General features: G+C 40.1%; 1 protein-coding gene across 2 annotated transcripts in view; it reads right to left on the bottom strand.

Annotated features, from left to right (window-relative positions):
* The window catches only part of plcb3 (phospholipase C beta 3), a 66021-nt gene that overhangs the window by 7076 nt on the left and 36678 nt on the right, over positions 1 to 22267 (bottom strand). The window contains exons 12-28 of one of the 2 annotated variants that reach the window (XM_016998584.2): positions 20836 to 20918; positions 20397 to 20481; positions 19138 to 19321; positions 18575 to 18682; positions 18333 to 18397; positions 17553 to 17649; positions 17071 to 17155; positions 16801 to 16925; positions 14247 to 14401; positions 12657 to 12818; positions 11245 to 11344; positions 10696 to 10800; positions 8060 to 8151; positions 6766 to 6901; positions 6549 to 6584; positions 3837 to 4023; positions 2213 to 2369 (exon numbers count right to left, since the gene is read on the bottom strand). In XM_016998584.2, coding sequence (XP_016854073.2) covers positions 2213 to 2369; positions 3837 to 4023; positions 6549 to 6584; positions 6766 to 6901; positions 8060 to 8151; positions 10696 to 10800; positions 11245 to 11344; positions 12657 to 12818; positions 14247 to 14401; positions 16801 to 16925; positions 17071 to 17155; positions 17553 to 17649; positions 18333 to 18397; positions 18575 to 18682; positions 19138 to 19321; positions 20397 to 20481; positions 20836 to 20918 — 1962 coding nt within the window. Of the gene's footprint in view, positions 1 to 2212; positions 2370 to 3836; positions 4024 to 6548; positions 6585 to 6765; positions 6905 to 8059; positions 8152 to 10695; positions 10801 to 11244; positions 11345 to 12656; positions 12819 to 14246; positions 14402 to 16800; positions 16926 to 17070; positions 17156 to 17552; positions 17650 to 18332; positions 18398 to 18574; positions 18683 to 19137; positions 19322 to 20396; positions 20482 to 20835; positions 20919 to 22267 lie in introns of both variants that reach the window. The other variant, XM_008123424.3, reaches the window with a different exon arrangement.

The raw sequence follows: 22267 nt of genomic DNA, 5'->3' as shown, positions 1-22267 counted from the left end.
ACTAAAGGTTGGACCACATTGTATTAAGGTATTCACATACCTACTATCACAAACCTGTCACACCTGAGAAAGGTAAAAACATGCCCCTTAGCAATGGCCAAGCAGTCTCCTCCTCACTTAGCAATCATCGTAGTAGCAGACGGCTCCTGCCCTTAGTATTTATTTATTTACGATATTTCTACCCCTCCCTTCTCCCCGAAGGGACTCAGGGCAGCTTACACAACTGGCAGGATCACTACCAGTATATCATAATACAATAAAATAATAAAACAGTTAAAATAGTTAAATAACATAATAAAGTACAATATATAAAAGATTTAACACAGTGCAATGCCGAATATATATGCCAATCATCCATCAGACCTTGTGCAAGAGCCTTAATCCAATCCATGTCAATGCTAACTGAGTTTATTCATTAAACGCTTGCGCACATAGCCAGGTCTTCAACTTCTTTCTAAACCCCAGAAGGGATGGAGCCTCACTGGGGAGGGAGTTACACAGCCGAGGAGCCACCACCGAGAAGGCCCTGCCTCTCGTCCCCACCAGCCGCGCTTGTGAGGCAGGTGGGATCGAGAGCAGGGCCTCCCCGGATGATCTTAAGGTTCTCGTGGGCTGATAGGAGGAGATGCGTTCGGACAATATAACGGCACTAGCAATGGTCAAGCAGTCTCCTCCCTTTAGCAACCAACATGGGCGGGGCCACAAGGGACAGCTAGGCCTGCCTCCTCGCCACTCAATTCAGCTTGGCGAGTTACATGAAGCCGAGGCTCTGTGGCCTAGCCACGGAAAGGAGGGATACTGAGAGTGAAAATCCTTTTCGTGGGCCCCAACGAGGTAACCGAGAGATACCACTACTTATTATATTATTATAATTGTATTACATTATTAAAATATTTTATTATATTTATTATATTATTATATCTATATATATATAAAAGGAGAATGGCATTGCTCCACCGGGCAAAACAACAAAACTAAAAGCCCCCCTACCTAGAAAATTGACAACACAACCCCTCATCCACGTCTCTACGTTCTTGCAAACAAACTACACATCCCTAACCTCCATGGGGCCAAAAAACCCCCAAAAACCGGAATGCACCCCTTTGTGACCCACCTTGATTGACACTAAACAGCCTTATTTATTATTTATTATTTATTTACAGCATTTATATTCCGCCCTTCTCACCCCGAAGGGGACTCAGGGCGGATCACATTACACATATAGGCAAACATTCAATGCCTTTTAACATAGAACAAAGACAAACAAACATAGGCTCCGAGCGGGCCTCAAACTCATGACCTCCTAGTCAGAGTGATTCATTGCAGTTAATTGCAGCTGGCTTGCTCTCCCGCCTGCGCCACAGCTCGGGCCTTGCAGCTTCAAAGCCAGGCTGCCTCCTAGGCCACAGCAAAAAAAACAAAAACAAAAACAAACAAAAAACACCACTTCAGTGTGAATTTTAAACCATTGTGTAGAAGGGGTCTCATATAATCCTGTTCCAGGCAAATCATATAACATTATCAATACAATGTATAATAATTACTGTGCTCTAATAACAATATACAACAATATAATCTCTAAAATCAGGACACTAAATAAACAACAACACTCAGAACACAGGGGAATTCCACACAGGAAACAACTAGGCCCAGGTAACACCTCCCAACAAAGGATTCCCTCACGCAGGAAGCAGCCAGGCTTGGAAGCTACAAGACCATTCAATGCTAAACAACTTAAATAATCACACCCAGCTAACACGTCCCAGTAAAGGATTCTTCCAAGTACTAACCAGGCAGACCTTGAAGCTGCAGGCCTATTCAATGCTAATCAAGGAGATCCATAGCAACACCTGCCTCAACCACACAACAGTTCTTTCTACCACACTGCACGTTATTCCACACATATATCAACCCCTTTGTGGCCCACCTTGATTAACACTAAACAGCCTTGCAGCTTTAAAGCCAGACTTTGGAAACTACGAGGCTACTCCATCTCATTCAACCTGGCCTAGCAAGGATACCCTATGTAGAAAATGGCCAGGCTTTGAAGCAGCGAGGCTATTCACTGCAATTCCAATTGGCCACAGCAACACGTGGCAGGGCACAGCTAGTCATATTATAACGGTATTACATTCATTACACGTCATACTGAGCCACAGCGTGTGCTTTCCTTCCCCACAACTGCAAAACATGCCCCTCTTGGAAGGCCCACCTGGTGCAGATGTTCTCGCTTGCAGTCCCTCTCCAGTTGGTGCTGGGATTCCCGCAGCTGCAGCAGCCCCTGCATTTGCCACTCTTGCAGGTCCAGCTTCCGGCGCGTCCCGTCCTGCTCCTGTCCTTGTCGCACAGCTTCTACCGAACTCTGAGACCTACAGAGGAGACACGTAAAAGTAGATGCACTTACTGAGACATGCAAAGTGCGGTGGGGAAAAGAGCAGAGGTTCCCAACTATTTTTTTTACCAGGGACCACCTTGACCAGGGACCACTCTCCAACATTAACTAGGTATTTTTAATTACAAAAATGTGAGTCAAGAACTGAAACGGTTAAATAAGCTAGTGTCGCCCTGAGAAGGGTAATGAAATTTCGGCCTAGGACAAAACAACAAAACTACACATCCCAGAAACACTAAACTTGGCAGCACAACCCTTCATCCATGCCTCTATGTTCATACAACAAAAAGAAAAGAAAAATAAAGTCCTAATTAGAGGGAGAGGAATAATTGTTTTTATCCAATTGCTGCCAGTTAGAAGGCTAAGCTCCGCCCACTTGGTCTCCTAGCAACCCACTCAGCCCAGGGGACAGGCAGAGTTAGGCCTCACTTAGGCCTCTTCCACACTGCCTATAAAATACAGATTATCTGATTTTAACTGGATTATATGGCAGTGTAGACTCAAGGCCCTTCCACACAGCTATATAACCCATTTATAATGGACTTAATGTCAGGGGAAAACCTTTACCTTAACTACCACCAATTCCTCAATACTTTATTTCCCATACAACCATACTTCGCCACAGCAATGTGTGGCTGGGCACAGCTGGTCTATATATATAAAAGGGTAATGAAATTTCGGCCTAGGACAAAACAACAAAACTACACATCCCAGAAACACTAAACTTGGCAGCACAACCCCTCATCCATGCCTCTACGTTCATACAACAAAAAGAAAAAAAAAAGTCCTAATTAGAGGGAGAGGAATAATTGTTTTTATCCAATTGCTGCCAGTTAGAAGGCTAAGCTTCACCCAGGGGACAGGCAGAGTTAGGCCTCACTTAGGCCTCTTCCACACTGCCTATAAAATACAGATTATCAGATTTGAACTGGATTATATGGCAGTGTAGACTCAAGGCCCTGCCACATAGCTATATTACCCATTTATAATCTTATATTATCTGCTTTGAACTGGATTATCTTGATCCCAAACTGCCATATAATCCAGTTCTAAGCAAATAATATAAGATTATAAATATAATATGTAATAATTACTGTGATATAATCATACAGAACAATATAATCTCTAAAATCAGGACAGTAAATAAAGAACAACACTCTGAAAGCGTAAGCCACAGCAACGCGTGGCCGGGCAAAGCTAGTGTTTAATATTGAGGTTGGATGGCTATTTGTCGAGAGGGCTTGGATTGTGTCCTGAATGGCAGGGGGTTGGATTGGATGGCCTTGGTGGTCTCTTCCCACTCTATGGGAAGAAGTTTATGGGATCCTTAAGGGAGCCCTGACAAACAGGTATCCTACCCCTTCCCCCCAAATGCTTTGGATAACATCTCCTATCATCCCCCAACTCGCCTCGCCCTTCACGCCAACAGAGACTGGGTCCTCACCCCTCCCTGCTCCGGAGGATCCGGCTCCTCTCTGCCAGGGTGAAGTTAGAATTCTGCTTCTTGTTGAGGCTGCAGATCTTCTTCATGTGCTTCCTTCGGAGCTCCTTCAGTTCGCGGTACTGCTTCTTCAGCAGTTTCACAAAAGCCTTTTGCTGCCGCAGCTCTTCTATAGACTGAGGAGAAATCTCTGGAAGGAATGCACAAAGGATTAGAGCAGCGGTTTTCAACCTTCCTCATGCCACAACCCCTTAATACGAGTTCCTCATGTTGTGCTGACCTCCAACCATAACATTATTTTTGTTGCTACTTCATCACTGTCATTCTGCTCCTGTTATGAATCATAACGTAAATATCTGATATGCAGGATGGATTTTCATTCACTGGACCACATTTGGCACAAATACCCAATACGCCCACTTTTGAATACCGATGGGGTTGTCATTTGGGAGTTGTAGATAATAATAATAATAATAAACTTTATTTATACCCCGCCACCATCTCCCCAACGGGGACTCGGGGTGGCTTACATGGGGCCATGCCCAGAACAATACAATATAACAAAATATAAATAAAACAACAAATCATAATGCATTAAACAATACAATCTATATATATAAAAGAGTGATGGAATCCTGGCGACCGACAAAACAACCAAACTAAACACCCCACAACCTCAAAAATTGACTGCACAACCCCTCATCCACGCCTCTAGGTTGATACAACAAAAAGAAAAGAAAAATAAAGTCCTAATTAGAAGGAGAGGAATAATTGTTTTTATTCAATTGCTGCCAGTTAGAAGTCTAAGCTCCACCCACTTGGTCTCCTAGCAACCCACTCAGCCCAGGGGACAGGCAAAGTTAGGCCTCACTTAGGCCTCTTCCACACTGCCTATAAAATACAGACACCACCAGACAACGCCACAGCAATGCGTGGCCGGGCACAGCTAGTAATATATATATATATATATATATATATATATATATATATATACACACACACACACACACACTACAGTAAACAAAATAAAAAGAACAGTAGAACAATAAAACCAAGGGCGGGCCACATGAACACTAAGTTAAAACTCAGGGTGAGAAAGGAAGTAGGAGTAAAAACCACAGAGAACAGGGTTATAGAGTGGTGGGATATATATATATATATATACTAGCTGTGCCCGGCCACGCGTTGCTGTGGCGTTGTCTGGTGGTGTTGGTGAGAAAATGTTGAGGTAGTGGTGGTATTGAATGTCTGTTGTATGGTTGTCTTTATGTTTAGTATGCACACTGAAGTGGATTATATGGCAGTGTGGAGTCAAGATAATCCAGTTCAAAGCAGATAATATAAGATTATAAATGGGTTATATAGCTGTTTGGAAGGGCCTTGAGTCTACACTGCCATATAATCCAGTTAAAATCTGATAATCTGTGGAAGAGGCCTAAGTGAGGCCTAACTCTGCCTGTCCCCTGGGCTGAGTAGGTTGCTAGGAGACCAAGTGGGTGGGGCTTAGCCTTCTAACTGGCAGCAATTGGATAAAAAATATTATTCCTCTCCCTGTAATTAGGACTTTATTTTTCTTTTCTTTTTGTTGTATCAACCTACAGCCATGAATGATGGGTTGTGTTGTCAAATTTTGAGGTTGGGGGGCCTGTAGTTTTGTTGTTTTTTCCGCTGCCCTGATGCCATCACTCTTTTATATATATAGATCTATATATACAGTAGAATCTCACTTATCCAACATTCACTTATCCAACATTCTGGATTATCCAACACATTTTTGTAGTCAATGTTTTCAATAAATCGTGATATTTTGGTGCTAAATTCGTAAATACAGTAATTACTACATAGCATTACTGTGTACCAACATTTTCGCTTATCCAACGTTCTGCCAGCCCGTTTATGTTGGATAAGTGAGACTACTGTATATATAGATGCTGGGATGTATAGTTCACCTACAATCAAAGACTATTCTGTGCCACCAAATAAGAGTCAAACTAAGGTCTGATTACACAGAAAGGGAACACTGCTTATCTGCTTATTTGCACAAGATTTCTCTAACTTAAAATGATATATTTTAATATACTGTATTGGGTTTATGGTTCCCGTCCCCTTGATCAGGTCATGTAAGTGTTATTTATTTCTCTAATTGTATTTTTACTTTGCTATGTAATGTTTGTGTTGTTTTTATGATTGGAAACCGCCCAGAGTCCCATCCGGGAGATAGGGTAGTAATAAATAAAGTTTTTATTATTAATTATTATTATTATTATTATTATTATTATTATTATTATTATTATTATTATTATTATTATCTCTATGACCTTTCAGTCTAGCTCTAAAGGGACCTCCCATAATGTTTGATGGTACAGTAGAGTCTCACTTATCCAAGCTAACCCGGCCGGCAGAACCTTGGATAAGCAAATATGTTGGATAATAAGAAGGGATTAAGGAAAAGCCTATTAAACATCGAATTAGGTTATGATTTTACAAATTAAGCACCAAAACATCATGTTATACAACAAATTTGACAGAAAAAGTAGTTCAATATGCAGTAATGTTATGTTGTAATTACTTTATTTACGAATTTAACACCAAAATATCACGATATATTGAAAACATTGACTACAAAAATGCATTGGATAATCCAGAACCTTGGATAAGTGAGTCTTGGATAAGTGAGACTCTACTGTACCAATATATAAAACGGTCAAACCTTACCTGCCAGGATGCTAGCAATGAGATCGTCCCTCTGCACTGCAAGGAGAGAGAAGGAGGAGGGAGGCAAAGAGAAATAAATAAAAAGAGTGAAATCGGGGAAAGCTGACACAAGGCCATCCCGTTAAACATTTGTGCTGGGAAAATGCAAGGGCTGCAGGCCAGGTCATAAACGACTCAAGGGCCAGCCCTGCCTTGCTTCCACTTTACGCAATTGTACCTTGACTGGGGACCACGCTGGGGCTCCGTGTCGGGGAGAGCAGGACCGGTGGCGGTTTATGGGCCTCTTCGGTGGGGCCAGGGGTTGCGCTGGAGGAGCTTCTCGAGAGCGAATCCCGGGGCCTCTCTGCATTCTCCTGCTGGCAGGGCCCGAAAGGGAGAGATGGGGAAAGACAGGCTCAATACCAAAGCAGAGGAAAGGATCCATGGGTCCCAAATGCCCCATTGCAGACCAGGAAACATTCACAGATCCGTAAGTCCATCCTTGTTCAATAATAATAATAATACTTGTGTGGACCCAAAATGCAGACTGTGCAAGGAAGCTGACGAAACCATTGATCATATCCTAAGCTGCTGTAAGAAAATTGCACAAACAGACTACAAACAGAGGCACAACTATGTGGCCCAAATGATTCATTGGAACTTATGCCTCAAGTACCACCTCCCAGCAGTAAAGAACTGGTGGGATCACAAACCTGCAAAAGTATTGGAAAATGAGCATGCAAAGATACTGTGGGACTTCCGAATCCAGACTGACAAAGTTCTGGAACACAACACACCAGACATCACAGTTGTGGAAAAGAAAAAGGTTTGGATCATTGATGTCGCCATCCCAAGGGACAGTCGCATTGACGAAAAACAACAGGAAAAACTCAACCGCTATCAGGACCTCAAGATTGAACTTCAAAGACTATAGCAGAAACCAGTGCAGGTGGTCCCAGTGGTGATCGGCACATTGGGTGCCGTGCCAAAAGATCTCAGTCGGCATTTGGAAACAATACTGACAAAATTACGATCTGCCAACTGCAAAAGGCCACACTACTGGGATCTACATGCATCATCCGAAAATACATCACACAGTCCTAGACACTTGGGAAGTGTTCGACTTGTGATTTTGTGATACGAAATCCAGCCTATCTATCTTGTTTGCTGTGACATAATAAAATAATAATACTTTATTCTTATATCCCGCCCCATCTCCCCAAGGGGACTCGGGGCGGCTTACAAAGGGACCATGCCCAAACAATACAAAAACACAACAGTAAAAACAAATCCAACCACAGCAATAAATACATCAAGAAAAAGCATACAGCAACAACAATTTAAAAACAATTAAAATATGTTCAATGCCCTGGAGCGGAATAGTTGGTACTTCAATCTTCAGATTAAGGGTGAGGAATAAGGTTAACAAGGTGCAATGTATTATAACAAGATACTGCCTTCCTCCATTGCAACCCACTATGCCCTCCCATGCTTCCCCCATACCTTCCCTGTACACGCCGTGGTGGCCTCACCTCGCTCTCGCCTATCAGAGCTGCAAGCTGTTTGGCCCGCTGGTCCATTAGGTTGACGTGTCTAATGGGGTTAATCAATGCCTCCGCGTAATCTGAGGGAGAACGCAAACCGTTTGTAAACCTTAATGCACAAAGTAGCCCCACTTGCAGCATAGTATCTGTCACTATTTGATTAGGTCTCTTCCAATTCTATGATTCTATACATAAGCTCCACTTGCCTAGTTTCCAACAGACCTCACAACCATAGAGGATGCCTGCCACAGATGTGGGAGAAACATCAGGAGAGAATGCTTTTGGAACATTCAGAAAGAGCTTGAAAACCTGGCTCTTCACTCCTTTGGATAAAGATTGCTCATCCCCATAACAATCCTGCATCTGTGACCATTTTTGTACTGGTTTGCACTTTTTACCTTTGTCAACTTGATATGACACAGGGTCTATTCCCATCCCAATTTGCACTTCCAAGAATTTGCAGCACTTTATCAGTCACCTCGTGTTTACAATATTTATATGGTGCACCTTACCCAGCCTACTTTTACAACCTCTCCGTTTTAATCCATGTTTTTATTAGTTTTTGTCATTTGTCTTTACTGGGTAATGTTTAAATTTTTATAATTGTGCATGTCTATTGTCTATTGTTGTGTTTTATATTGTTACTAGCTGTGCCCGGCCACACATTGCTGTGGTGTTGTCTGGTGGTGTTGGTGAGAAATTGTTGAGGTAGTGGTGGTATTCTCCTTCTACCATGCAGGAGAATACAATCCAAGCACTCCTGACAGATGGCCATCCAGCCTCTACATAATAATGATGATGAAGATAATAATAATAATAATAATAATAATAATAATAATAATAATAATGGAAGCATAGAATCCAAGAGTTTGGAGAGACCCCAAAGGGCCATCCAGCCCAACCCTTTCTACTATGCAGCAGGACACAATCCAAACATTCACAACACATGGACAACGTATAAATACTATACAATACTACACAGGGACATAGACCCCCTCTACCCTCACTACTTTCACAGTACACAAACAACCAAATGCATACTAAACATAAAGACAACCATACAACAGACATTCAATACCACCACTATCTCAACAATTTCTCACCAACACCACCAGACAACGCCACAGCAACGTGTGGCCGGGCACAGCTAGTACATAATAAAAGTGAAAACCCGTATGTATGTAGCATGGATGTCCACTCACACAGTCAGCCTCCGGCTTCCACAAACAGGCTCTAGTTCCCAGTGCTGAGGAGCCACTAAGTCACTCTTTTCCACTGACATTGAGGTTACAGCGAGCTCCATGAACATGTAGCCTCAACCCCTGCCAATATCCTCCCCAAACACTACGGCCCACCACCCAAGGAATGCTTTCATTTGGGGACCTAGATTGTGTATTTTCCTCCATCACAGGCAGGCATCCCAGAGTTCTCCATGGGTGTGAAATTTGTATGACCCCGCCCACTGCCCTTCCCTTTCAAATCTGTCTCCATAACAAACAGAGCAGAACTGAGCAGCAACTACACTTACTGGAGGAGTTTGGGGGATTGACTCTACATGGTAGAAGTTGTAGTTCACCCTGCATCAAGCCAGAGCCCTGTGACTCCTACCGGGGAATTTAGGGGAGTTGTAGTTCACCTACACCCAGAATGCTATGAACCCAAACAATGATGGGTCTGGACCAAACTTGCCGTGCACACCCAATATGCCCAGATTTGAATGCTGCTGCATTTGGAGGGGAATTGGCTTGGACATTTAGGAGTCGTAGGTACTGGGATTTATAGTTCACCTGCAATTGAACCCTACCCATGATGGACCAGGACCAAACTTGGCACACAGAGCCCCCATAACCAATAAAACATATTGGACAAGTTTGGGGAAAAGGGAGTTATAGTTCACCTGCATCCAGAGAAACAGTGACCCCATCGACAATGGACCGGGACCAAACTTCACACAAAGAAGCCTCATGACCAACTGAACATACTGCAGAGGTTTGTGGGAATGGGAGTTGTAGTTCACCCACATCCAAAGAGCACTGAACTCATTCAACGACAGTTCTGGATCAAACTTGGTACACAGAACCAAAATGGCCAACTTTGAATACTTTGGGGAGTATTGACCTACGATTCTGGGAATTGTAGATCACCCACTCCAAACTGAGAATACCTAACATTCAAAGACAAACACTGCCTTTCTCAAATGACCCGGGCACCGCCGGGTCCCCAAGCTAGTTCTATATATAAGCTCCACTTAATTTCCAACAGACTTCACAACCATAGAGGATGCCTGCCACAGATGTGGGTGAAACATCAGGAGAAAATGCTTTCGGAACATGGCCATACAGCCCAGAAAACTAACAGCAACCCAGTGATTCCGGCCATGAAAGCCTTCAACAACACAAATTTAAATCCTTTTCTCAAGAATCCTGGGGAAAGTGAGAGAATCTGACCATAAATAATGGATTAAACGGGGTATCGTTTAGGCGTCACATTTGTGTCCCTCCAGGTGTTTGGACTTGTCCGATGTCCAGGAATTCTGGGAGCTAAAGTCCAAAACATCTGGAAGACCACAAGTTTGACACCACTGGGATAAAGCATCCCCACAATCCCCCCAAGCAGACAATTACTTTGATGGTCGTCTGGGATGTAATCATAGGCTTCTGTATAGACCAGCAAAGCTGGGAGACAAAGTGGCTGGTTGCTCTCGCTGCGCAGGCAAATGTAGTGGTAACCTGTGCAGGAAGATGGAGAAAAAGGAAAACATGAACTACACATCAACAAGAAAGCGTACATCCAGGGCTAATGCTCGCTCAGTCCCACTTGCTGTTCTGTTTCTTTGAAAAGCAGAAACAGATAAGAAATACACTTCCTGCGATGAATATCGGCAGAGCGTACCTAGAAATGCCGCCTTTTTATCTTCTTATCAACATGTATTTGACTGCCGAAAGAAACTATCTTTTCACCGCTATTGAATAATCTCCCACCTCCCTATCTGTGTGCATGCAGAGTTTAAAAAGTCTGCACACCGAGGATAACATTCTGTCTAGATCCGTGTTTCTCAAACTGTGCTCCTCCAGGTGTTTTGGACTCCCAGAAATGCCAGCTGTTAGGTCAACTTCTGCCACTGGAAGACCCACAAATGCCTTGAGAAGCGTTATTTCTAAGTCCATGCTCACCTGAACGGATGGCAGAAACGGGCAGTATCCGGTGCCCCACAAATTTGCCTCCCTCTTCAAAGACGGCAATACGCAGTGAGGCGAGCGTAGGAAGCACCACCTGGAAGTGGGCACAAAGACAGAAAGCGCTTAGGACAGGCATGGGCAAACTTTGGCCCTCAAGGTGGTTTGGACTTCAACTCCCACAATTCCTAACACCATACCGGCTGTTAGGAATTGAAGTCCAAAACACCTGGAGGGCTGAAGCAACCTCCCAAGCCTTTCACTATTTGCCAACCTGTATTCTATGTGTATATTGATTTACCAGTTTGACTGCACCTCTTTGGTGTGGGAGAGGTTATAGACATAATAATAATAATAATAATAATAATAATAATAATAATAATAATAATAATAATTTATTTTTCTATCCCGCACCGAAGGGACTCGGGGCAGCTAACATGGGCCGATGCCCAAAACAAAACCGAATAAAGCAATTACAACGGAAATCAAAACAAAACAGTAATAACATAAATCAAATAAAATAAACAATTTAAACATTTTAAAAATACAATAAAACACATAAAATCAGAACAAATCAGTAATAATACAACATCAGCCACTGGAGATAAAAGGGGTCGGGCATATAAAACACAATATCCAAAGCTTTAATAAAGTGCATAAACAAGTGTCAGAGAGTCAACTGGGATAATATGGGATAAATTAAGGTAGGAAGGGATTAAAGTGCTAAGAAGTAATGTAGACATGTGATTATACTGAGCATGTTCAGACTCAGGACTCCATTTTGTATTCAGTCTGCTTTATCCCTCAGTGGAGGTGGATGCATGTTTGCTGATAGACTTCAGTGAGTAAAACTATACTTAAAGACTATGAACTCCTGATTAAGAATTATATATTCTGTATTCAACAGATACATCCTATCTATAACTGAACTTCAATAAGAAATGTGCCTGTATAGTGAATTAATACAAGATGTTTATGAGTAAACAAGATACCAGTATGTTGTTTTTCAAAGAAGACTTCGTTTTTTTAATCTCTGACTGCACATTTTAAACTAAGAGGTTTCAAGGGAGTGTATATCTTTTGGGCAACTGAAATTTCAACTTCAAAGAAACAACCATTCTCTGCTAGTCAAATGTATTTTGTAGTGGCATGTCTTGGTCCTAGCAGTTCAAAGACAGGGTTCTTCAGTTTAACAGCCGAGTTACCTGTGTGCCATTACATGAATGCTTATGAATATCACTTGTTCAATGGTTGACATCTAACAAAGTCATGCTTTTCTTGACTAGTGGTTTTCAAAAGATGGTCTCCACATGTTTATGGAGATTCACATTTGCCAAACGGATACGACATCATTTCCCCCCAGAAAACTAGAGACACCTTGGCAAAGCCCTCCATTTGCAGAACCTCACCTTGTGGAACACAAAAGGCTCTTCATCCCAGACAGGGTTGAAAGAATTGCCCTGCGACGTCCGGGTCCGAAACTTGCGCTTGGTGTCTACCGGCAGACCAAACATGTCCACCTCCACGTAGATGCCCACCCGTTTGTCCGACAGGAATTGTCCCGAGATTATCTGGGGATGGAACAACAATCAAAGTGGATCCCAAAGCAGGGGGTCCTAGTGTTTAGTGCCATCTGTTTAAATGCCAATTTGATAACTGGCATATCTGTACAATCGTTAACAGTTTGGTGAATGGCCAAAGTTCATGAGGAAATTGCCTGTGGTTGTATTTCCTGTATTTAATTAATTTCCTTCAACTCGCTGTCCAGGATCCAATCTCCAACCTCGGCAGTAATTTCACAATTAATCTGAAGCAGTCCTTGCTTTTCATGAAATGTTTTATAATTTATGGATAGATACATTAGCTATAAAAATGCCAGACCTAAATACAAATGCGAGTTCCAACTAGAGTAGCCCCATTACATTAATGGGATTATGCAACTATTGATTTATTGTTCAGCAATTGATATGACTAATGTTGGGATTAACAGTTTTACACCTCAAGTGGCTCTTTGTTTCAAGAAACCAACACAACTGCTCATATGCAAATATCATATATACTCAAGTAAAGCCGAGGTACCTAATTTTAGCACAAAAAACTAGGAAAACCTATTGACTCGAGTATAAGACGAAGATGGGAAATGCAGCCACTTTTCAAAAATAAAAATAGATACCAATAAGATTACATTAATTGAGGCATTAGGTTAAATGTTTTTGAATATTTACATAAAACTGTAAATTAAGACTGTACAACTCTGATTAAATCATTAGTCTAACCTTCTTCAATGTAAATGTGCTTATGTATCCTTCCAATAATAATAATAGAGTAAAAAATAAGTGTAATAATAATAATAGAGTAAAATAATAAATGTAATAACAATAAATACAATAAAATAATAAATGCAATAATAATATCAGAGTAAAATAATAAATGTAATAGTTACAAGAATAGAGTAAAATAATAAATAGAGTAATATTATTAATAATAATAATAATAATAATAAATAGGGTAAAATAATAAATGTAAGAACAATAATAGGTAAAAATAATAAATGTACTGTATATACAGTAGTTACAAGAATAATAGAGTAAAATAATAAATAAATAGAGTAAACAATAATAATAATAATAAATAGAGTAAAATAATAAATGTAAGAACAATAATAATAAAGAAGCCAATCCAAATACAAACCGAATCGGTAATAGTAATAAGAATAATAGCGTAAAATAATAAATTAATAATAATAAATAGAGTAAAATAATAAATGTAAGAACAATAATAATAGAGAAAAATAATAAATGTACCGTATATACTGAAGTATAAGCCAACCCGAATAGAAGCCGGCAGGAACCTCACTGAAGTATAAGCTGAGGGGGGCTTTTTCAGCCCTAAAAAAGGCTGAAAAACTCAGCTTATGCTCAAGTATATACAGTAGGTTTCACACTTATAATTAGCAGTTTGGGCCCCAGTGGTATTCTCTGTTAAACTCTGGCTCAAACCTTCACTTTGACAGTGTTGGCCACAATGCCATCGATAATATCTTCCGTGAAAGGGTCAAACAGCTTATCCTGGCGCCGCATAAACTCCGGCTTGAGCAGGTATCCGCTCCGGCGGTTGTATTCAAAGATGCCCAGGTTCAGCTGCATTGGTAAGTCTGGGTGAAAGGGAATATTATTGTTGTTGTTGTTAAAGAGTCGAGAAAGAGTCATGAAGACCAGTATAAGGGTCTCTATAGCAAAATGCAATCCAACCACCATGTTTGCCAACCCACTCTCTTTCTTTGTGGCTGGGAATGCTTCCGTGTTGTATCTACAGTAAAACGGGAAAAGGAAAAGCATGGTATATAATATAGTTTAAAGTAACTAATTTATAAGTTCTATATTTCTATAGTATTTATTTATTTATTATTTATTACAATATTTATATCCTGCTCTTCTCACCCAACAGGGGACTCAGGGCGGCTTACAATAAAACGCATATATAAAAATTATACAGTACAATATAAATCAGTTAAAAAATTATTAACTTACATCAGTATTCATAAAATAATACAGTAGAGTCTCACTTATCCAACGTAAACGGGCCGGCAAAACGTTGGATAAGCGAATATGTTGGATAATAAGGAGGGATTAAGGAAAAGCCTATTACACATCGAATTAGGTTATGATTTTACAAATTAAGCACCAAAACATCATGTTACACAACAAATTTGACAGAAAAAGTAGTTCAATACGCAGTAATGCTATGTAGTTATTACTGTACTTACGAATTTAGCACCAAAATATCACAATGTATTGAAAACATTGACTACAAAAATGCGTTGGATAATCCAGAATGTTGGATAAGTGAGACTCTACTGTATAATCTTTTATATATCCAATCGTTAACTATAATTCATATTGAACTTGTATAAGAAGGGGATTGTTGTAACGTACCTACAGTAGAATCTCATTTATCCAACACTCGCTTATCCAACGTTCTGGATTATCCAATGCATTTTTGTAGTCAATGTTTTCAATACATTGTGATATTTTGGTGCTAAATTCGTAAATACAGTAATTACTACATAGCATTACTGTGTATTGAACTACTTTTTCTGCCAAATTTGTTGTATAACATGATGTTTTGGTGCTTAATTGGTAAAATCATAACCTAATTTGATGTGCCATAGGCTTTTCCTTAATCCCTCCTTATTATCCAACATATTCGCTTATCCAACGTTCTGCCGGCCCGTTTACGTTGGATAACTGAGACTCTACTGTACTTAAGTCTGAACTAGATTTAAATGAAGTTGGTGATAAACCATAACCCTGTCCCTGTTGTATATCCAACAACTTAATGTAAATGTATGTGCAGTATTTGTTCCAAAAAAGCAACATAAATTCTAAATTAAGTATCCAATAGCTATATTGTTATGTAACTGGAATTGTGTAACTCTTAACATAAATGTATAATATGGCAACACTTCACATAAGTATTCCTATAAAACTGTTACAGTTTCAAGTTTTAACTGTCTTGACACATAAGGTAAGTGAAACCAAACAAAAACTTTACTAACATCCTGATAATGTTCTCAAATGCTGCTGGAGTTGTTATCCAACTGGGTTTGTACAGTTCTTAACATATGGGTTATGGTTTATCATCAACTTCATTTAAATCTAATTCAGACTTAAGTAGGTACGTTACCACAATTCCTTTCTTATACAAGTTGGATATGAATTGTAGTTAAAGATTGGATATATAAAAGATTGTATTACTATAGAAATATAGAACTTATAAATTAGTTACTTTAAACTATATTATAGACCCTACTTTTCCTTTTTCTGTTTTACTGTGGATTATACACATCTGTGCGTTCAGTTCCATGTTGTATCTACTCAAAGAGATGAAAGCACAAATTCTCCTTTTAGGAATATACTAGCTGTGCCCGGCCACGCGTTGCTGTGGCGAAGTATGGTGGTATGGGAAATAAAGTATTGAGGAATTGGTGGTAGTTAAGGTAAAGGGTAAAGGTTTTCTCCTGACATTAAGTCCAGTTGTGTCCGACTGCACACTGAAGTGAATTATATGGCAGTGTGGAGTCAAGATAATCCAGTTCAAAGCAGATAATATAAGATTATAAATGGCTATATAAGCTGTGTGGAAGGGCCTTGAGTCTACACTGCCATATAATCCAGTTCAAATCTGATAATCTGTATTTTATAGGCAGTGTGGAAGAGGCCTAAGTGAGGCCTAACTCTGCCTGTCCCCTGGGCTGCGTGGGTTGCTAGGAGACCAGTGGGCGGAGCTTAGCCTTCTAACTGGCAGCAATTGGATAAAAACAATTCTTCCTCTCCCTCTAATTAGGACTTTATTATTCTTTTCTTTTTGTTGTATGCACGTAGAGGCATGGATGAGGGGTTGTGCTGCCAAGTTTAGTGTTTCTGGGATGTGTAGTTTTGTTGTTTTGTCCTAGGCCGAAATTTCATTACCCTTTTATATATATAGAAGGACTAAACATATTGCTAACTGTTGTCAATATTGAGCAGAAGGGAATGAGAGGATGATCCTCACCAAGTGATTGGAAATTCAGGGCCACCATCTGGCAGCCAGCGTTCCAGAAGACCTGAGGCATATAGTTGGAGGAATCCACCCGGGTGCCTTTGGGGTAGATCCGGCTCAGTTGCTTCTTGTTGTATCTGAAGGGTATTTGTCAAGGCAATAAGGCAGGCACCATTGTCAACACTCACAAGCCATTCCCTCACAAATACCCAAAGCTGCTTAAACCAGTACTCGTTCTCCCCAACCTCCAATCCCAATCACTCCGAACTTTATGCAGGATACTCCACAAACTCCATGGGGCTATTAGTGAGCTGCTCCAGACCTTTGGTCTCCACAAACGAAGACATCTCGTAGGATTTGTTGCGTTCTTAGGAGGAAAGAAGACAAAAGGTAATCCTTCAGGGGATCCCAATAAAGGTTGCACTCCAGGGCTCCCTCCCACTTCTATTCCTCTTCTGCTGCTGCTTCTTAATCCTTATTTTCCAAGTGGATGAATAATACAACTTGCAGGCAAGAGTTCTTTCTCTCACCCTGGACATCATTCCACAGATATATAAACCCCTCTTGCCTAGTTTCCAACAGACCGCACAACCTCTGAGGATGCCTGCCATAGATGTGGGTGAAACATCAGGAGAGAATGCTTCTGGAGACATGGCCATACAGCCCGGAAAACTCACAGCAACCCATAAATCCTATTGTTAGAGTCAAGCCACTGGTCCTTGACCCCAGAAACCCTGCCTCCCCACTCCCACATCCGCACTCACTGCTGGCCACCTCAAAGGATTTGAACTTGACAGGCTCAATGTAGTTCACCAACGTGGACATCTCTTCCGTGGCATTGACCTCGCTGCTTGCGGTGCCCTGTGAAATCACAGAAAGTGGAGTGTGAGCGGGACAGAGGCAAAAAAGCAAGTGGGAAACAGAAAATTTTTAAAAAAATTGAATAAAAATAAAAATATAGGACATTACAATAATAATACAAAATATCAACAACAATATATAGTAATAATAATAATAAATATTTAATATTTATGATAATATATGTACAGTAGAGTCTCACTTATCCAAGCTAAATGGGCCGGCAGAACCTTGGATAAGCGAATATCTTGGATAATAAGGAGGGATTAAGGAAAATCCTATTAAACATCATATTAGGTTATGATTTTACAAATTCAGCAACAAAACATCATGTTATACAACAAATTTGACAGAAAAAGTAGTTCAATACGCAGTAATGTTATGTTGTAATTACTGTATTTACGAATTTAGCACCAAAATATCACGATATATTGAAAACATTGACTACAAAAATGCCTTGGATAATCCAGAAGCTTGAATAAGTGAGTCTTGGATAAGTGAGACTCTACTGCATCTACTCTTGAAGGTGCAACAAGGAAACATTTACAGTAGAAATGTGAAAAGATTAAACCCTCAACCCCCAGAGTTTTTGGAAAGCCGCTCTGAGTCCACTTCAGGGTGAATAGGACGGGGTGTTAAGTGTGGTAAATAAACAAATAAATACATAAATAAATATTGAGAGACACCTCATCGGTTGTGGGTTTTTTGGGGTCTTGCTGCTCCTCCTCCTCCTCGCTCTCAGCTTCTCGGTCTACGCAATGGAGAAAAGAAAAGTTTAGTGAAAATGGTAGACCAAACATTTCAAAGAGTAGGGAAGATCAGCCTTAAACTCAACTGTAGTAGTAGTAGTAGTAGTAGTAGTAGTAGTAGTAGTACTTGTTGTTGTTATTGTTTTTCTTAAGTATCCTTCCCTTTCTGACAAACTCACCAATAGATTTGCGAGGTTCGCCCAGCTTTGTCACCCGGTCGGAGGACTTCTCCTCCCCGTTGGTCATGACGGGCGAAAGGACCTCAGAAGCGTCTGCAAAAGGAGAACCTGCAAAAGAGGGAGGTGGTGAGGAAAAAGAGCAAGTAAAAGTTAAGTGAGCAGTGAAAGGGGAAATTTTTCCAAAGGCTAGGATTGGAAGCTAAAGAGAAAAAAATACAATCTTCCTTTTTTTTTTACTATTATTGCTTTGCGCCTTCAAGTCATTCCAACTCTATTTATGGTGACTACAGCAAGATTTATTCAGAAGAGATTTGCCATGGCCTTCCTCTCGGGGGGAGCGAGCATGAGTCAGAATCCTAGAGATGGAAGAGAGTCCAATCACTTGCTATGCAGGAACATGCAGACAGAGCCTTCCTGACAGATGGCCATCCAGGCTCTGCTTAAATCCACAATCATGAAGGTATCACTAGTAACACTTGAACAGGAGTACATGAATAGGCTGGATGTTCTTCAATTGGAAAAAAGAGACAGAAAACAAGGATTCTGGGCATCGGAATGCGTACCTAGTGCGGGGGAGCCTGGTTCGCCAACCCCCGAGGAATCGCTATAGGTGCTGGGCATCTGCTCCAGGACTCGCTTGCGGACACTGCCCTCCGAGGCCTTGCTATGTGTGCGACGCTTCTTGTTTTTCACCAGAATACGACCCAGCAGCTCTTGAGGGTTCGGCAAGGGAACGCCAGGCTGGAGCTGGAGAGAGAAAGAAGAAAAGGCCCTTCAAGCACGGCAACGAGATAAGGAACAAAAGAGATTTTTCTTCCCAGGCCTGGGAAGAAAAAAGGACGCTGGTACCCTCAGAGATATTTCAAGCTCCTTTCTTCAGACAGTTATCACATTCAAAATACAGTAGAGTCTCACTTATCCAAACTAAACGGGCCGGCAGAACCTTGGATAAGCGAATATCTTGGATAATAGGGAGGGATTAAGGAAAAGCCTATTAAACATCAAATTAGGTTATATGATTTGACGGATTTGCATTGGTGGTTATTTGATATTATTACTGTTGTATAAACCTTTGTTTTTACTTCTGTTTTATCATCTTCCTGTGTTTTAAACTGTGTATATTGTTTAATGTATTTGCGCTGTTACTTTTGTAACGTTGTGAGCCGCCCCGAGTCCCTACGGGGAGATAGTGGCGGGGTATAAATTAAGTTTTATTATTTATTATTATTTTACAAATTAAGCACCAAAACATCATGTTATACAACAAATTTGACAGAAAAGGTAGTTCAATATGCAGTAATGTTATGTTGTATTTATGAATTTACCACCAAAATATCATGATACTGTAGAGTCTCACTTATCCAACATAGACGGGCCGGCAGAACGTTGGATAAGCGAATATGTTGGATAATAAGGAGAGATGAAGGAGAAGCCTATTAAACATCAAATTAGGTTATGATTTTACAAATTAAGCACCAAAACATCATGTTATACAACAAATTTGACAGAAAAAGTAGTTCAATATGCAGCAATGCTACGTAGTAATAACTGTATTTATGAATTTAGCACCCAAAAATCACGATATATTGAAAACATTGACTATAAAAATGTGTTGGATAATCCAGAACATTGGATAAGCGAATGTTGGAAAAGTGAGACTCTACTGTATATTGAAAACATTGACTACAAAAATGGCTTGAATAATCGAGAACCTTGGATAAGCGAGTCTTGGATAAGTGAAACTCTACTGTACAACAAGTGCAAAACAAGCTTCTCCCCAGATGGTAGTCTTCCCCCTTTCATGCTCACTTTTGGGACATACCGGATATTTTTCAAAGGGATCGATGAGCAGAGCGTCTCCAAAAATGTTCCGGCAATACTCTGCCATCTTGGCTTGTTGCTTGGCCCTAAGAAAACCCAGAAGAAACAGACCATGACGCTGTCATCTCCGCTTTCCTGGGAACTGAGAGAACAGTGCCTTGGTTTCGGCAACCAAAAGCTACTCACAGTCCTCTTGCAAGGACAAGAAAGATCTACCATAATCAGAGTAAGCCTTTTTATCCTGAAAGCTATCAAGAAAAGAGCACATTTCCTGAAAGAAGAATCAGGAAAATAAGAATTTGACGGCAAACAGAAGGTTAGCTGCTGTCCTCCCATCCTTTTTGCCTTGTTTTTATTTATGTTGCACTTTAAAATGGTCATATGACTGGTCAAACAAATAAATTATTATTATTATTATTATTATTATTATTATTACTCACGAGTCGACATGGTTCTCAAATGAAAGAATAACTGGGAAGGGCGAAGCCTTGAAGGCGCTTTCGGCAATCGCTTCGATGACTTCCTGCAACAAAGCAAATGGGGAAAAGAGAAATCACAAAATCACAAGTCATTTCAACTCTGGCATGCCAAGAATGTACAGTCTGCATATGATTTTTCCAGGTGCCAATGGTAGACGTGTTGAGAAGATAGACCTCTTTTGTTGGGCCTATCTCAATGGGTGTCATAGCTGAACACTTGTCCAGGTCCCAGGCCCAACACAATTTATTTATTTATTTACTACATTTATATCCCGCTCTTCTCACCCCGAAGGGGACTCAGGGAGGCTTACAAATCAAATGTACATACAATATATTATTAGCATAGCACAATATAAGCATTAAATTTTAATATAATAATAATAATAATAATAATAATAATAATAATAATAATAATAATTTTATTTATATCCCGCCTCCATCTCCCCTGAAGGAGACTCGGGGCGGCTTACAGCAAAATCAAAATACAAGCAATGATAAAATATGAAACATCAAAGGACAACAACAAAAACCAATAATAAAATATACACATTGGGCGAAAAAACACAACACAGAATTAAAACATCAAATTAAAAACAATGAGTTTGCAATAGTGGATAAGCAAGGTGCACATTATGAGTAACAAATTCATAAATAGATAAAGTGCATTAGAATCATTTAAGGTCACATTAGGTAGGGAGGAGTCCTGAATAATATCAAGCAATCAGGAATCAGGGGAAGAGCGACCAGTACAAAAGATCGAGGAGCATAATAATTGTGATGGAAAAAGGCGATCTTAACCAAAGGCGTGGGTGAAAAGCCAAGTTTTCATTAATATTATGATATTGTTTTAATTAATATTATTATATTGTACTAGCTGTACCCGGCCATGTGTTGTTGTGGACTTTATTTTTCTAGGTTTTTTTGTTTGAAAGACATAGATTGGACGACTATGTCTTTTGTGGCTAAATTTGGTGTGATTGGGTCCAGTGGTTTTGTTGTTTACTCAGTCCTACAAACGTCCATTACCTTTTTATATATATAGACTAGCTGTGCCCGGCCACGCGTTGCTGTGGCAAAGTGGTGGTGGTATTGGTTAAAAAGTGTGTAATTTTTATTTGACATTATTTGTATTTTTTTAATAAATTTTATTGTAAGTTATCTTGTTATTATATTTTATTATTTTCTTGTATTATTTTTAGTTATTTTCTGTTATAGTATTTTATTGTATTAATTTTTTAGTGTTTTTAATTATTTTTTAGTGTTTTTAATTATTTTTTATTGGGTTGCTAGGAGACCAAGTTGGAGGAGCTTAGCCTTCTAACTGGCAGCAATTGGATAAAAGCAATTATTCCTCTCTCTCTAATTAGGACTATATTTTTCTTTTCTTTTTGTT

Source organism: Anolis carolinensis, unplaced genomic scaffold (assembly GCF_035594765.1).
Source record: "Anolis carolinensis isolate JA03-04 unplaced genomic scaffold, rAnoCar3.1.pri scaffold_14, whole genome shotgun sequence".
NCBI classification, from domain to species: Eukaryota; Metazoa; Chordata; class Lepidosauria; order Squamata; family Dactyloidae; genus Anolis; species Anolis carolinensis.
This window is presented reverse-complemented; position numbering and strand designations above follow the sequence as displayed.